We start from the raw sequence: 17,053 nt of genomic DNA, 5'->3' as shown, positions 1-17,053 counted from the left end.
TGGCAGCACTAAAAGCCACACGACACCAAGCATGTTTGAATTTCTCCCAAGTCACTCAAGTCCCAGCTCTTAACCAATACACAACCTGACTTCCTGGGATGAGACGGAGTCAATTCCTCCCCTGGCGAAGCGTGACAGAGGGCCCCAAACCTGCTCATGAGAACAAGCTCACAGGCAAATAGTCTTTCTGCTCCAGAACTGGGGAGAGGATGTATTTCAGGGGCTTTGGGGGTCGTCCCACAGTCCCTGTAAGCTACATGTAGCCTGTGCAGCTCAATGTAGTATTTGCACAGTTATATTCATCAGTCTTCCCAGCTGGTCCTTTCTCGGTACCTTGAGCTCATTCCCCCACCCTGAACGGAATATTCGCTTTCTCTCTGGCCGCGGCATAAGGAGCATCAGGTCAGCTCCCTGTTCCTCTCTCGCAGGAAGTTATATGAACCTCCTGCTCCCTTTTTCAGCCATTTTCCCCTGAGAGCAGCTTGCTGAGTTGAGAACAGATCGTACCTTATGGCTCAGTTTCCTTTAGTCCAATAGCTGGAAGGGGATTACGTGACAGAGTCAGAAGGATCAAATAGTGAGATGGGCCCGAAGGGTAGCTTGCCGAGATCGGAGTGATCAAAAAAGGACGGACCCACCCCTCTGAGTCTCGTCTGCGGCATCCTGAGGCCCCCTGCAGCTCCAGCTGTCTGGGGTGGGAAGCCCCAATCTCCAATCACCTGACGTGGTCACCGTCCATTAAATGGGAGAGCCCGTCCTGGCATGACACCTTTTTTTTTTATAAGAGCACTTGCCTCTCCACGAAACTGGGCTCACAGGCTCCGATGTGGGACTTACTCTAGTTGGGGAAAATATTTGGAGGATTGCTGTTTGATTTATTTGTCTGGTCCCTTGGCGCATTGTTTAGATGGTATTAAATGACACTCTTCCAATGCTTGTTTTCTTCTTTCCTTTCCCTTTTGGCTTTAAAAAGAAAAACAAACAGCTATCAAGCACCGAGCCCGTGCTCAGTGCCTGATCCTGGGTTAGGTCCTGGGGTGGTGCTGAGCGGAGTGGATGAAGGTCCCCCTAGCCCTCTGCCCAATCGCAAGAAATACATAGTCTTGTTCGCCCCTGTGGTTTTTAAGTCTCTTAAGTCGCAGACAGATCTGAATCAGGCAGTATGAGGCGTGGGAACAAGTAACAGAAACCAAAGGGAGTGCAATGCACCCCAGCAAGGCGTTTTCTTTAGGCTCCTGCAAATCAGGTGCTAAGGAGGCTTTAAGGGTCCCACGGATCCGGGCTCCTTCCCCCCGGGGGTAGTGCTCGCGGTCCAAGGTGGAGGAACTCGAGCGAGGGCTCGAGTTCACCTGTGAATCAACCAGCAAGTGTCGCTGCCCTCTGCCTCAGAGCTCCCGCTCTCCACACCTTTGCAGCCTGCTCTCGGTTGCCTTGGAAAATACCCAATCCGGCTGAAAGGAAAGGAAATCTCCGAATTCCCTGCTGGTCTCTGATGGTACTAGGCTCCCATCAGGACTGAGATTTCAGGACTGGCTTTGCCTGTCTCCTGTGAGCAGCCCAGACCACTTCCAGGAGGAGGCAGGAGAGCCCCAGGCCCGAGTCAGCTGGTCCCCACCCTTCTGGTGGGTCAGAGCCCCAAAAGGTCTGGACCCCGCGGGCACCTGGCCCCAGCTCTGTGCTCAGCCCCATCCAGACCTGAAGGAGGGGCCTCATGCCTTAGGAAACACCTCAAACTGCAGCTCTGTGTTGAAAGGAAAAGGAAAAGGAAACAGTGTGTACAGAGTCAGTTCTAGCTCTTGGAAGCTGACCATTAACTGGGAGAGAGGACCAAAGCAAACTCTGCTAAGAAAACTGGACTTCACAATATTAAAAAAAAAACAAAAATTGTGGTTAATAACACCCTCCAATCCGCGGAAATGCTGGCTGCTGTGCCCTGTCTTGGAGAGGGCCAGGTCTGCTAGGTGCTGCACACACAGGCCTGTTGTGACTCTGTTTACCCAGCTTTCCCTAAATGCGTGGCTGTGAAGCTCTTTGTGCAAGTAGCCTGTCTTTATATGAGCCCCAGAGAACCCACTTTGGGAAGTGCTTTTCCAGACAGATTGCAGACCTTCCCCCTCCAGAGGGGCATCCTGGGGACAAGTGGAGTGAACAAGGACACCTGCTGCTCTCTCTCTCTCTGATCTCCCCTTACTTCTGCGTCCTCACCTGCTCTGGTTTGCTGATTCCTTCATTATCACAAGGCTGCTTCGAGCCACTCGATACTCTGTGTATATCTGGTTTCTTCGACCCACTGGCAACACCGCACTTGTGTGGGAAGCCAGACCCTTGCCTGCCCTGGGTTTGGCCCTGTTCCCCTGGGCGGGCTTCTCTGTGGGTCCTGTCTTCCGGGCGGATGCTGTCCCCAGGTGCTCCGCCCTGCTCAGAGCCCCGCCGCCACCCTCAGGCAGCGAGCGCTCTGCTCTGCATCTCACTCCTGACGGGCGTGCGCTGTCCCGGTTCCCCGGGTGACGGGGCTGCTGTTTATCCCCTTGGTAAACTCTGCTTCTCCCTGTTGGTACCCTGGCAACCTGTACTGTCTTCTCACCGTTGGGGGATCTTGTTCTCCAGATGATGTGCCGGTTTAATGGACCCACAGTAGCTGTTTAAAATAGTTTTTGGAGGGTTGCTTGTGTTTTACTGCTACTACTAAGAGTAATAAATCACCAACTTTGCTTCTTTGTAAAAAGTGGTTTCCCTGCCTGTCACACGAAGCTTCTCAAAAGGCAGCAGAGAGCAGTCCAGGTGTGGGCTGCCCCACGGGAACGTTCCAAGAGAGTTAAACCTGGTGCTGGAGGACCGGCTTCTTGTGCTGGGTTAACCATCATCGTCTTCTGCAGTCTGCGCAGCCGGTGGCTAGGACGGAAGGGGAGGTTTCCACTGAATGATGCCAAAGTGCTTCCTCTTCGCCTGAGACCCGGACAGGTGATGTCACTCTCTGTAGACCCTGGGTGCTGGGTGTTGGGATGGAGACTAAGTGGCCGTGTGTTTCCTGGGTCCTGTTGGGGAGTTTGGTTTTTGTGTTTTCCCAGGTGGGGACCTGCTTCACCGGAGGCACTGGGAGGGATACCCTGGAGATGAGCACTGCTCAGCCGGAAATCTTTGCAGGTGTTTCAGTGAGATCTTTGGGTTTTGCTGTTGTCGGTTTGGGGTTCCGGTGCAGAGGTCCCCTGTCAATGATGCATGCAGCACTTCCCCTGAAAGATGAGGAGTTGCTGCCAAGATGAGAAATGAAGGACCTGAAAAGTGAGTCCCCCTGTGCTGGCGTAACGAGGAGGGTGTTTGTGTGACCACCCACCCCCCTGTCCTGGACCTGGTTTTACGGTGGTCTGGACTTCCTTGCTCCTTTCCCAGGCTCTCTGGGACACTGGTCACCTTCTGGCCCCTTGCCTTCGGTAGTGAATTCTTCCTCCACACAGCTTCTGGGGTCATCTTTTAAACTCATCATCCACAAATTTTTAGTAGCTGTTAACCTGTCCATTGCTGTGCAACCAACCACCCCAAAACTTGGTGCCTTAAAATAGCAACTTACTGTGAGCTCATGCTTCTGTGGGTGGCGTGAGTGTTCTCGCTTGAGGTCTCTCAGGTGGTGGCACGAAGATGTTGGCCGGGGCTGGAGCCACCTGAAGACTCGCCCCACTGGCCTTTGAAAGCTGCTGTCAGTTCAGCAGGAGCCGGTGACGGGAGCACCTCCACACGGCCTCTCCAAACAGCTTGGGCTTCTCCCAGCGTGGTGGCTAGGTTCCAGGAGGGAGCTCCCGAGAACGTGCAGGCGGAGGAACCCAGGCAACAGCCCTGGAATCCTTTCCGCCACGTTCTGCTGGTCACGTAAGGCTTAGATTCCAGGGCACCAGGATGAGGGTCCACCTCATGACGGGAGGGGCCAGGCCACCCTGTGGAAGAGCGTGGGAGATGGAAGATACGGCCGAGGCCACCTTTGCAAAATGCAGTCTGCTTCCCATCACTTACCCCCAGGCTCAAACTTCAGCATCCAGGCAAAGCCGCAAAGTCATTTGGGGACCAAAGGGGACAAATCAAATAGGTCCCATCCAAAATGAAAATAGCTTTGTTGAGTCCTAATGGGGAAAAAAAAATGTAGAGACTTAACACTTCGATTTCAAGGATGCTGGGTAGAAACGTGCCAGGAAGAAATTAGGTGCAGCTTTTCAAGGGCCCCCTTGGCTTCTCTGAGAAGTACGAAGCTGAGGCAGCTTGCAGATCTTCCTCCTTTACATGTGCTGTGCTGAGTGTCACGCGTGGCCGAGGCTCAGCGAGGTCCCTGCTTTCCCACGTTGCTGGCCGAGTCGGGGCTGGTGTTGCTCCATCCGGGGCAGGGCTCTGTTTGTGGGGTTCCTTCAGACCTCCCCACCACTTCCTCTTCTCTCAAAAATACTGGGCAGACTCCTTCCTCCTTCCCTGCCTCGGGTCATGCTGTTTCTCCTCTTGGAAACCATCGCTTTAATACATGCTCGCATCTCCTGGTTGGATTCCAGCCTTCGGGACACAGCCTGGGTCTCCTGACCTTGCCCTGTCCCCTGGAGTGGCCCCAAGTGGCCCTTCCCACATTATAGTGTACATGCTTCTCTCTTCCTTAGTCTATAAACCCTTCAGGGTTTTTTTTCCCTTGTCATAATTGCGAATCATTATCAAACGTTAACTCATCCTTGAAAAATCTTTTCTGTCACCTCCCCTCTTATTTAAGACCTGTAATTCCAGTATTCTAGCAAGATTCAAGTCAATGCCAGTCTTTCAACACAGCTCTGCAAAAAAAATAGATGACCTGTGAAACCAGCACTGAAAGTTTGCCAGGGGGTCGATACATGAATTCAAAAGTAAAAAAATCATTTTGTGTTAATTAAAAAACCTTTTTGCAGATCTTGGGAGGAGGGGAGAGATGGGACTGACCCACTTGTTTGATTTAAGCCAGATCTGTTTCCAGCATTAATGTAAAGAAGTCACAATAATAAATAGTTACCATAAATAATTTTCAACTGTCATATGCACTGGGTAGATACATATTTAAAATCAAAGAAAAGTTATACATAGTTTTAGTCACTTTTTTGGTTAGGTTTTATTTTTGAGGGGAGGGGAGGTAATTAGGTTTATTCATTTATTTTTTTAATGGAGGTACTGGGGATCGAACCCAGGACCTCGTGCATGCTAAGCGTGTGTTCTACCACTGAGCTACACCCTCCCCAGCCTTGGCCACTTGTTTTGAGTCTGTACCCCTCTTCCTTGGTGGGAGCTTGTTCTAATGTGGTGTCTGGATTAAAGCCAGTGATGAAAATGGGAGACCCTAGGTTAGGTACCAACCCATAAGGCAGAAAAAAATACTCTCATCAAGCTGGCTTGCTGTTCCTCTGTTCTGAATGCAACACCTTCTCATCTAGTCTTCCCCCAAGCGAGAGCAAGTCTCCCACAGGGAAATGAATTTGAAAATAAAGCCCCACTGGGTTAAACAAAGTTCAACACATTTATTGTTAGTGCACTACGAAATATATAGGGCCTGCTGAACCACGAACGTTTCACAAATTGCCTGTGATCCTTGTGCGCTGACCTTGGAAAGGAACCTCCTGCACTGCTTTCTCGTTGTCAGTCTCGCGCGTCCTAGGCGCACACGCAAACAAGGTTTTCTTTTTATTGCCGAGCCCCTCTGAGCGTGTTAAAGATGGTTTTGGTGAATTAAAACACTGTCTGGGTTTTCAGTGGGGAGGAGGAGGCTGCATTGCCCCAGCTTATTTAACCTCAAGTCCCCTCCCTTGGCCTTCCCCTCATCAAACTCTTTCCTGAATGATGCGCCGGTCCCGTCTGGGACTTCACAGGGGGTGGCTTGTATCTTCCAGACGAAATGGACACAAGCCCAGGATAGCAGTGAATAGAGCTTTGGAGGCAAATACACTGGAGTTGAGATTCGTTTCTCAGTTATGCATCTTACTTGTTGAATGATTTGGAGCAGTGTTTAAAAATCTCTCTGAGGCTTGGTTTCTCCCATCGATAGAAGAGCTGATGATAACATGAATCTCATAGTTGTGATTATTAATAAGGTTATGTCTGAAGCGCCTTGCATAACATCCTGGACACCATTCAGTGAGTGACTGCAAGGGTGGTGTTTAATTAGATATATTAGTAAATCAGAAAAAGAAATTAAATTAGAAATTAAATAGGTTGTTCTATATGAAGCTTTGCTCCTTTTAGCTAAAGGTTTTCTCTTTTTAATAAAATTTGTGATTATGTTTGAAACACGGCTTTTTTTTTTTTTTTTTTTTACTTTTTAAATTTTCTTTTTTGGTGGGAGGCAATTAGATTTATTTATTTACTTATTTATTTGTTTAATGAATGGAGGTACTGGGGATTGAACCCAGGACCTTGTGCAAGCTAAGCAGGCGCTCCACTACTGAGCTATAACCTCCTTCCTAAAAGAAATCTTCTTTTTAGTAGATAACCCTTTATAGTAGGGATGGGTCCCATTATCTGTGTACATGTCTGAACACTAGTGGTTAATAAATGTTTATTACACTGAATTGAAAGTTTTCATCTCAAAATGAGTGTGGCTGTCTGTACCTAGTGCAGCGAACTGTCAGTTATTAGATGACAGAGATTGTTACTGAAATTTTTAAAATGACACGCAGTTATTATTCACAGTACCGCAAACACTGAATTAGCAGACACTGAACCCTTGCTCCTGGAGGAAATGCAAGATTAGGTTCCTGTTAGCCTCTGGTGTCAACATTTTCACCAACAGATCAATGCATAACCTGGCTTGATGTGTGTTTCTGTTTAAAGGCACCTTATTTATATATATTGTTGATTCATTCATGTTGAACTCAGCGGCCATCATCACTGTCACTCACGCCTAATGTGGCTTATCTAATGCACATTTTCTCTGTAAGGCGTGTCATAGCCTCTGTGCTGAACGAACACTGGCCAGGATTTCAGCACCATTCTTGGGGGCCATTGTAAATGGCCAAATTACCAAAAAAGACAAAATGCAAAAAAAAAATTAAAAGGTGGTGCTAAACAGATCATGAGAGGGATGCTATTTGCAGTATGAGAGCTGACTGACCTCAGCTGGGGACGTGCCCATCCACAACCAGCTACTCAAACCCAGGAATGCCTGCAAAAAGCACCATGAGTGTTGATTTGTAGGTTACAGATAAATCTTAACGAGTAGGTGCATTCGCGAATATGGATCCTGCAAAAACTGAGGCCCCCCCCCCCCGCCCTCTGTTTCTTCGAGCTTAAATATTAGTCTACAGTGAGTTTCTGGTTTCCTGTAAGGAAGCTACATTGCCCATCCGTTGAACTGTCGCTGCAGCCTGTGTGGGTGTCCTTCCCGGAGGAGCCTCCTGTGTTTGTCACAGTAGGGGCTGGAGTGACAGGCAGCCCCCCACGTGGGCAGCGGTGGTGGCTTTGCTTCTCTGTCTGCATTTACTCTCCTACTCAGAGCTCACCCTGGAAGCTGGCTCAGGGTGGGACTCCGGGAGCCCGAGATTCAAAAGCCTTTGCCAAAAACAGTCCCAAGCAAATTGTTTTTTTCCATTGTGGGGAGAGGGGAGGAGGGTGAGAAGATGGCTCTCCTCCAGAGTGGCTGATTCCAGGGTGGAAAGTGAGCATTAGGGAGCTGCGGCCCGAGGACCAGCGGCCCCGGATGGGAAGGATGCAGTTAACCAACAGTCCAACAGCAGTTCAGCCTCCCAAAGCAAATCCCAGTGCTTAGAGACGGGTCTCTTCTCCAAGAAGTCTGTCCTCAGCCCACTGGCCACCTGAGGGGGTGGCACTGTGGAAACGCAAGGGCAGGGCACGGCACCCAGCGCCCACCCGGCGCCTCCCGCCCGCCCCCGCTCAGCTGGGACCCGGTCCCGGCGCTGGGGGAGAGCCAGCTGCAGGGAGCAGGAGTCCTGAACAGCTGCTCTCCCTCCGGGTGGGGCCGTGAGAGGAGGGAGGACAGGATGATGTGCTGGGAGGCAGGTGCCAGCTGCCAGATGTGGCAGTAGTTTTACACATTTTATTTATTTTTAAAAAATATGTTATTTATTTTTTGTTCTTTTTTTTGGGGGGGGAGATAATTAGGTTTATTTCTTTCTTTAATTTTTTGTTGTTGTTGAGGGGAGGTAATTAGGTTTACTTATTTATTTAATGGAGACACTGGGGATTGAACCCAGGACCTCGTGCACGCTAAGCATGTCTCTACCACTGAGTTATACCCTCCCCACCAGTTTTACACATTTTAACAGAGTGCAGCCCTGTTGTGTGTGTGTTTAGGTTTGGTTTTCCTTTTAGGGCTCTTTCCCCCCAGACAGTCGTGAGAGGTGACATTTGGGTGGTGACACTGCAGTGCTCTGAGATTTTAGCAACCATGAGCGATCGACAGGAGCTCCAGTTGTGGAAGATACTGGCTCACAGTTACTGAAGATTTACTATTGCTAGGTACTTTTCTAACCCCTTGACACGTCTTAGCTCATTTAACCCTCACCCCTCCGTCCCAGCAGCCCTCCCAGGCAGGCACTATATTATACCCACTTTATAGATAAGGAAACTGAGGCCTAGTGGTTAAGTAGTGAGTAAGCCCACAGTTACACAGCTACTAAGCATTGGAGCCCAGACTCAAACACGGGCCGTTTGTGCCCCTAGACGCCCCACGGCTCTGTGGAGTTACAGGGAGGCAGGTTCAGGATAGCAGCTCTGGTGTTTTGGGGGATAGATCCAGAGCTCAAGAGCAGAACATCAGCATTGTGCATGGGCTCCTGGAGGGACTGTGCGCCCAGTGCCTCGGGGGGTGGAAGAGGCACCTGACAGCCGGCTGTCCTGAAAGAATTACGGGCTTCGGAGGGGTGGAAATGGGCAAGAAATGGGAAACAGCAGGAAACAGCAAGTGCCCCAGAGGGGTATGAGATGCCCCGTGGACTCGGGTGCGGGAGAGGGCGCTGGTTGCACCAGGAGGTAGGGAGGCTGATTGTTGAGGAGTTGGCGATAAATAAGGAAAGGTGTCTTTAAAGAGGTGGCATTGAGATAGGTCTAGAACGTGTTTCCCAGAATCGTTCTACACCCTCGCCTGACCCTCTGCAGCCAGAGTTAGCCAGGCCGCTAGCCTGCTGCCCTAGGGCACCAGAACCATGTCTTCTGGACAGGGCTGTGGGGGTCTTCCCACCTGCCGACCTCTTATCCCCTCCTCTCCCGCCGGCGCCCCGCTGGAGAGGACCCTGAGGTGTGAGTGCGGGATCAATGGTCTGGTGAGGGACTGGGTTCCAGATGTTTCACTGCAAACCTGAGCATCGTGGTCAGCTTAGATCTGTGCACACACTCCTGGCCTCGGCACATAGGATGTTTATAACTGCACCTTGACCCAGCCCTTAGGGTAGGTGAGCATGGAATGTGAAAACACATTCAGGATCGTCTTTGAATTCAGGCTTACATTTAAATATTTGCAGCTGTCCAACTGGTTTGGTTTTTTTTTTAAATAGAGATACTGGGGATTGAACCCAAGACCTCATCCATGCTAAGCACACACGCTACAGCTGGGCGACACAGGTCCCCTCCAGGTCTTGTCTTTTAAAGCAACATGATTCAAATCTCTGGGTTTGCCCGGTGTCTGCCTTTCCAGCCCCCGAGTCAAGGAGCTGTGACTGCAAGATGGGTGCACGGGCCCAGCTCCTGGCAGCTTAGGCTGCCTTGGGATGGAGGTCCTAGGCTGGGTCCCTCGAGAGCACTTAGTGGGGACGTAAGACTGCCTTTGAGAGGAGGGGGGTTACAAGCACCACGTCACTGAACTCTGTAAAGCAGTAGCTAACTTCGTTTTGTATTCACACTGTTTTTCCTCTTTTCTCTGTAAGCCCCATCTTCTCTGCTGCTCACCCCCGCCCCCCACCAGAGAGAAAGACCAATTCTTTACTCCCCAGAGAAATCAGAAAATGGTTGTAATAAAGTCATAACCAATCGCATGACTTTAAGGTTGTGAGTTTACAGGCAAAGGTGCTAGTGTGGCGATGTGATTTATCCTTCAGTTTCTCTGCTATCCTGCTGCAGGGGGAAAGAAGGTATTAATAACCCGTCATGCAAGAAAAAAATTGACACTGCTATAAAAATAATCCTTCACTATCTGTTTTTTCTTCACTGGCCTCCCACTGCTAAACTAAATGAGTAACGTTGTGAAAGTATCCATTCTTTACCATCAAAATATTAGCCTTAATTTGCTTTTTCTCTTTTGCTTTTGTCTTCATGTGAGGGGAATAAAGCTAGCTAAAAATAACTGTGATAATTCTCCACGTAGCAGTTCCCCAGCAGGTGCCAAGAAACGTACAGATCTTGTGATGGGTGGATCAGCCCTGAAATAATACAAGAATTACCAAAATGTGGACTTGAGGGAGGAAGCGAGGTGCCAGCATTGATACAGGAAACGCTTTGCATTGTGTTGCACTTGCTTTCAGGGTAGCCTACTTCCTTCTCAAGGTCTCACCTGCTTATATAGTCACCTTACTATTTTGCGTTAAGCTCGGTTATTGTATTCTTTTACACATGGGTAGGAGGCTCTGGTTGCATGCTCTTGAATTTAGAATACTTTCCTCTGCGAGAAATAAAAAGCCCACATCAAACTGGTTTTAGCGGTAAAGGGAGTTTTATTGGCTTATCTTGCTGAAAAATCTAAAAGTAGATGACTTCAGGTTAGGGTTGATCCAGCCTCTCCATAGTGTTACCGCAGACTTGGCTTCTTTCCTATTGCCAGCTGTACCTCTGCTTTAGATCAAGAGTGGTCCCAAGATGACCGGCAGCAGCTTTGGGGGGGGTGTCAAAGTGTCTCAGAAAAAAATTTGTCTCCATATTCTTACTTAGGTCTAACTTAGGTCATGTGCCTGTCACTGGAGCTGGGAGAATACAGTGCACTGATTGGCTTAGCCTAGGTCACAGGATCTGTGTCTGTAATTGGGGGTGGAGTCTGCTTCCCAGAACCAAAGATCCCTAGAGGTAGATGTTGTTGCAAAGGGAAGAGGAGAGAGGTGATGCTGGAGAAGGAACCAGCACATGTCTAGTGCATATGGCTTATCAGTCCCTGAAGCATGAACAAAGTATACACAGGCAGACCTCAGAGATACTGCAGGTCAGTTCCAGACCACGGCAGTAAACAGAGTCACACGAATTCTTTTGTTTCCCAGTGCATATAAAAGTTAATGTTTACACTATAGTGTCATCTATTTGATGTACAATAATAGCATTATGTCTTTAAAAACAATGTGCATACCTTAATTTTAAAAAGTTTATTGCTAAAAAATGCTAACCATCATCTGAACCTTCAGTGAGTTATAATGTTTTTGCAATAGTAACATCCAGGATCTCCGATCACAGATCACCATAACAAATATAATAATAATAACATTTGAAGTATTACAAGAATTACCAAAATGTGGCACCGAGACACAAAGTGAACAAATGCTGTTGCAAAAATGGAGCCAACAGACTTGCTCAATACAGGGTGGCCACAAAGCTTCAATTTGTAAAAACTGTGGTATCTGTGAAGCGCCGTAAAGCGAAGCACAGTAAAGTGAGGTATGCCTGTATTTTGTTGTTCCTGTTGTGAGCGTTTCAACTGATAAATACTGTGCCAGAAATATGTCACTGAAGGCAGGGCCCTGTATATTTTTCTGCCAGTTCCCTGGTCCTGATCCCTGCTTTTCCTAGAGCTTGTTGGAAGAGAGGTCAAGAAGGGAGCTCCTTCCATGGGCCCTGAATCTGAAATGGGGAGAAGGACGAGAGCAGAGAAATGGAGGCGTTATTATCTGTTGGATAAAATGTAATTCATGGAAAGAATTTTTATTCCTTGCAACACTGTTCGTAAAGGAACAAGGTTAATGCAACTGAAATATAGTAAGAAACATCTTTTGAATTTGTCCATTTCCCACAATTTAGACGTTCCCGTTTACAATTATGTTGTTGTCCCCCCTCCCCGCGCCCTGCCCCATGCCACGTCCTTGTCCACACCTGGCTTTTCAGTGAACAACAAAGAACGTGTGTATGCATGTAAATGACCCGGAATCTCTTCCGCCTTCTCTCTTCAGTGGGCAGTTTGCAGTTGTGAAGAAATGCCGTGAGAAAAGCACTGGTCTACAGTATGCGGCCAAATTCATCAAGAAAAGGAGGACCAAATCCAGCCGGCGGGGTGTGAGCCGGGAGGACATCGAGCGGGAGGTCAGCATCCTGAAGGAGATCCAGCACCCCAACGTCATCACCCTGCACGAGGTTTATGAGAACAAGACGGACGTCATCCTGATCCTGGAACTGTGAGTGCTGGGGCGGGACCACACACACACACACACACACACACACACACACACACACACACACACGCAGCATTTTTCACCATTGGTGTCAGCACTCATTACATGAAAGGGTAGAATTGAACCAGAATCACTCAGAGGTGATTATAGGACTTGTTTTTGAAGCGTTTTGCTTATGTTCTCGGTCACACCCCGCCCATCGGGGATGTTACTGTGGGAAGCTGATTGGAGCACGTTGTGCTGGGACGCATCCCTCTGTCCCTGGCGCTCTGCCTGGCGGCCCCGCTCCTTGTGATGGGTCCAGCAACGTGGGCTGGCTGGCGGGAGAGGAGAGGAAGTCCTCCAGGAACACACAGCAGGGAGCGTCTCTGGGCTGTTTGGATGGAGGAGACATTAGTACCCTGAGGGCAGAGGGAGGGATGGATAGAGCAAGATCGGGTGGTTCTTAGTGACCACAGACCCCACCCCTTTCCTGGAGCCCTAGATTCGGATGTGCCCTTCCACCAGCCGAGAAGCTCCCCCTTATTTGCAGATCTCTTATGGCGAAGAGGTGATTTTTGAGACTAGAGGAGATGGAAGTGAAGGGAGGTTTATAGAGGACGCAGCCCAGCCCCGGGCCACCGCACTGTGGGGACCTGGCTTTGCAGTCACAGGGCCTGGGGTGCTCACAGGTTCTTGTCTTGTCACTGGAATCTGGGTACGTTCCTTTATGCATCCGAGCAACAATCTTCTTACCTATAAATTTGGGTCAATAACACCTACCTCATCTACCTACCTTTTTGCTTTGAGGAGATAAATGATACGAGAATTTAGGTGTCTGGCTCATGGATGTGTTTAATACATGTTTCTAGGAAGTTCGCAGCCTCTGCACTGGTGACATTTTGGGCTGCATAATTCCTTGTTCAGAGGGCATTGTAGGATGTTGAGCAGTATCTCTGGCTTCTACCCACCAAATTCCCCAGCTGTGACACCAAAAATGCCTCCAGACATTGCCACATGTCCCCTGGGGGCAGAATCTTTTATCTCCTTTCTCCCTTCCCCTCATTGAGAACCACTGCTTTATGGGAAGAGCAGGACTTTAAGACCACAGAGGATTAAGGCGCCTGCTCAGGCTTCAGCAGAGAAAGGAGTGGAATCACATTATAATCCTCGCTGTGGCTTTATTGGAAACCAGACAGAACTGCGATCAAAATCCAGGGCAAATCCTTTATCATCTCTGAGACTAAATTTCCTCCCTTAAGGCTGTTATAAGAGATGATGAATGCAAAGTTCCTGGGAAAGAAATTATACAGATCACAACTGTTTTTTTTTGGCTTTTCAGAGAATAGCCCAAGAATGTCATTAATCCCCTTTATATATCAAAATAGACAAGTGATGCCTGTAAGTTATTGCCACATGCTTGTGTATATTCTGGGTTCAGCTTCTGTGGACTGACCCCTAGTCCATAGATATGTTCCCTTAGGTGCATTTATCCTGTGAATAAAATGGGTGTCATACAATTACTTTTTTACCACTTGATTTAAAAACATTTTTTTTAAATTATACAATGAATGTGATGTTGGAGGAGGGTTGTATAAGTCTATGAAAGTTAACACGTGTAGATTTGTGTAACTACCACCCAAATCAGGATGCAGAGTAGTCCCATCACCCCCAAAACTCCCTGGTACAAGCTCCTTATAGTCACACCTACCTTCCACCCCCTGCCCTCTGGCAGTCATTGGCTCCATCACTGTAGTTTTGTCTCTTCATAAATCATATAAATAACATTATACAGTATTCAATCTTTTGAGACTGGCTTCGTTCATTCAGCATAACGCGTTGGAGATTTGTGCATGAGAGTCCTTTGCTCCTTTTTACTGCTGAGTCGTATTCCACTGTGTGGTGTTTATCTCTTCACCCACTGAAGGACATTTGAATTGTTTCTAGTATTTGGTGATCAGGAGGAAAGCTACTATAAACATTTCCATGCAGGCTTGTGTGTAAACATAAGTTTTCATTTCTGTGGGGTAAATACCATGGAGTGGGATTGCTGAGTCATGCGGTAACTGCACGTTTAATTTTAGAAGAAACTGCCAAACTGTTTTCTGAAGTGGCTGCACCATTTTACAACCCGCCCAGTGGCTCCATCGGCACTTGTTATCGTCAATATTTGTTTTTGGGTTTTTTGGTTGAAGTATAGTCATTCCTTCTACTCCACCATCTTGGCACTCCCCCGTCCAGTATTTATGTTTAATTGTAACCATTCTATTAGGTGCTTTACGTGGTTCATTGCTTGGCAACCTTGAAAAAAAATTGAGCAAGCTTATGAAGAATGGCTGTTAGGTGGAAGGGGCAGGAGGGGCCTTAGGAAATGGCCCCTTCGCCACAGAGTCAGATGCATGTTTGTCTCCCCTGGGTATTTGTTCCTCAGATTCCAGCATCCCCTGTGAGCTGATTGTCTCTCGCCTTTTCACCCACCAGGCATGTGAAGGGTAGTGATGGTTACTTTTATGTGTCAATTGACTGGGCCACAGGGTATCCTGACATTTGGTTAAGCATTATTCTGGATTGTGTCTTGAGGGTGTTTCTAGGTGAGATTAACATTTGAATCAGTAGACTGAGTAAAGCGGATTGCCCTCCCCAGTGGTGGGTGGGCCTCGTCTAATCAGTTGAAGGCCTGAATAGAACAAAAAGGCTGACTTTACCCTGAATAAAAGAGAATTCCTTCTACCTGCTGGCCTTCAAGCAGAGACATTGGCTTTTTCCTGCCTTCAGACTGGAGGTGAAACATTGGCTCTCCTGGGTCACCAGCTGGGTCCTGTCGACTCACCTTGTCAGCCTCCATGATTGTGTGAGTCAGCTCCTTAAAAATAAATCTTTCTCTCTTTGTATATGTACATCCTGTTGGTTCTGGTTCTCTGGAGAACCCTGACTAGTTCCGGGGGACTAAAGCCTGAGGAGGGAACGTTCACCCTTGTTTTCATGTCACAAGTCTGCCCCGTTTTGTATCCACAGGTACTTTGCCATGAAGAGGTGCTGTAATTTTTAATAGACTATTCAGAATATTAGATCTGCCCCGGAGAAAGAGTCATCCTTGCCTTTGAGAAAATTATTGTTGTTCTAACAGCTTTAAAGGAAGATTGAGTCACCAGTGACTTATCCCATCTCCTCTCTCCTTTCTTAGGACTGCTGAGATACAGTGTTTGTTAAAGAGAGAATAAAATGTAAGAATTTGTCAGAAAACAGCCCTGCAGCGTAACAGTGGCCCCTTGTCTGTATCCTCTGGTTCAGTAATGATCATCTTTGAGTGGATATATTTTTTCATTTACTGCTTTGGGATGAACTCCATGGCAAGTATTGCTTCCTGCAGGCTTCCTGATGAAGCTTGTTTCCCTGTTGAAGCCTGTCTCCACGTGGTTGGATGAATTTCCACCCCTGAACTCCAGGCCTGTCCTTACCACTGAGAAAGAGACCCCCAAACCACTTCCCTACTCAGAATTTCATGAGCCACCTCCAGTGATCTGGGTGAGAAACAGACGTGGTATCTTTTCTATCCTTTGTACAGAAACTACTTGGTATCTGCATTAAAGGCACAGTTGTCAAATCCTAGTCCATAGTCTACCCTTTAAAATTTCTGTAAGCTCTGAAAGTAGTTTTGAAGAATGACTTTTCCCCCAACAAGCTCTACTGGAAAACGACCTTCCCACAGCTGATCTGTTACAGCTTTCTTCCTCAACTTGCTGCTCGGAAACAGCGAAGTATTTCAGGCTGTGGATAGTTCAGGTTTCCTCTGATCAGACATGGGTCAAACCCAAAAGCCTTTAGGGGCCAGACAGGTGATGTAAATGAGTGAGGTGGGTCTACATAAGGCTTCAGTGTTGGGTAGGCATCAGGGAATGGTGGGGACTGTGGCTAACTGAAACCCTCCTGCCCCACCTCTTGAGGGGGAACCACTCATCAGTTGATTGTTGCCATGTGGGATTTGGGATCCAGTGTTGCTAGATCTTGCAGTTTTTTCAAGAACAGTCTGGTATTTAGGTTTTTAATTTTGGCTTTCATGATCAGACAAAATAAAACCAACCTGAAGGTCACAGAACTCTAGATTCTAGCCTGTTTTATGTAAGCAGTAAGCATTAGTTGATTACTAATGTGGGAGACACAACATGGGATCAGTATAGTCAGAGACAGCCCCCGAAGCTAGCAGTTCTGTTGAAAAGGCAAGATACACATGTAGCATTACAAAATGATTTTTTAATGTACAGTTAATGTAGAGTTTAACAATGGTTCTCAAACTTCAGTGTGCACCCAAATCTCCTGAAGGCTTGTTAAAATATACATTATCTTGCTGTCATTCCAGAGTTTCTAAGTCAGTGTGTCAAGGGTGGGGCGCAAGAATTTATGGTTTAAACAAGCTCCCAGGTGATGCTGTTGCTAGTATGGGGTTCCCCTTTTGAGAAGCTGTTACAGGTTGAATTGTGTCCCCTCAAAATATGCTGTTGTACATTGATGTCCTGAGCCTCTCTACCTCAGAATGTCACCTTATTTAGGATTAGGGTGGATGCAGGTGCCATTGGTTAAAATGAGTCATGGAGGGGGAATAGTGTGGGCTCCTTGTCCCATGTGACTGGTGTCCTCATAAGGAGAAGGCCATGTGGAGATAGAGGATTGGAGCAATGCATCCACGAGCTACTAAAAGTGGATGGGGGTCTAGCTCAGTGGTAGAGCATGTGCTTAGCATGCATGAGGTCCTGGGTTCAATCCCTAGTATCTCC

General features: G+C 47.8%; 1 protein-coding gene across 6 annotated transcripts in view; it reads left to right on the top strand.

Moving 5' to 3' along the window:
• Positions 1-17,053, top strand: part of DAPK1 (death associated protein kinase 1) — a 180,774-nt gene that overhangs the window by 80,289 nt on the left and 83,432 nt on the right. For all 6 annotated transcript variants that reach the window (XM_074363072.1, XM_074363070.1, XM_074363073.1 and 3 more), the window contains exon 3: positions 12,084-12,305. In XM_074363072.1, coding sequence (XP_074219173.1) covers positions 12,084-12,305 — 222 coding nt within the window. The remainder of the gene's footprint in view (positions 1-12,083; positions 12,306-17,053) is intronic.

Source organism: Camelus bactrianus, chromosome 4, assembly GCF_048773025.1.
Source record: "Camelus bactrianus isolate YW-2024 breed Bactrian camel chromosome 4, ASM4877302v1, whole genome shotgun sequence".
NCBI lineage: Eukaryota > Metazoa > Chordata > Mammalia > Artiodactyla > Camelidae > Camelus > Camelus bactrianus.
This window is presented reverse-complemented; position numbering and strand designations above follow the sequence as displayed.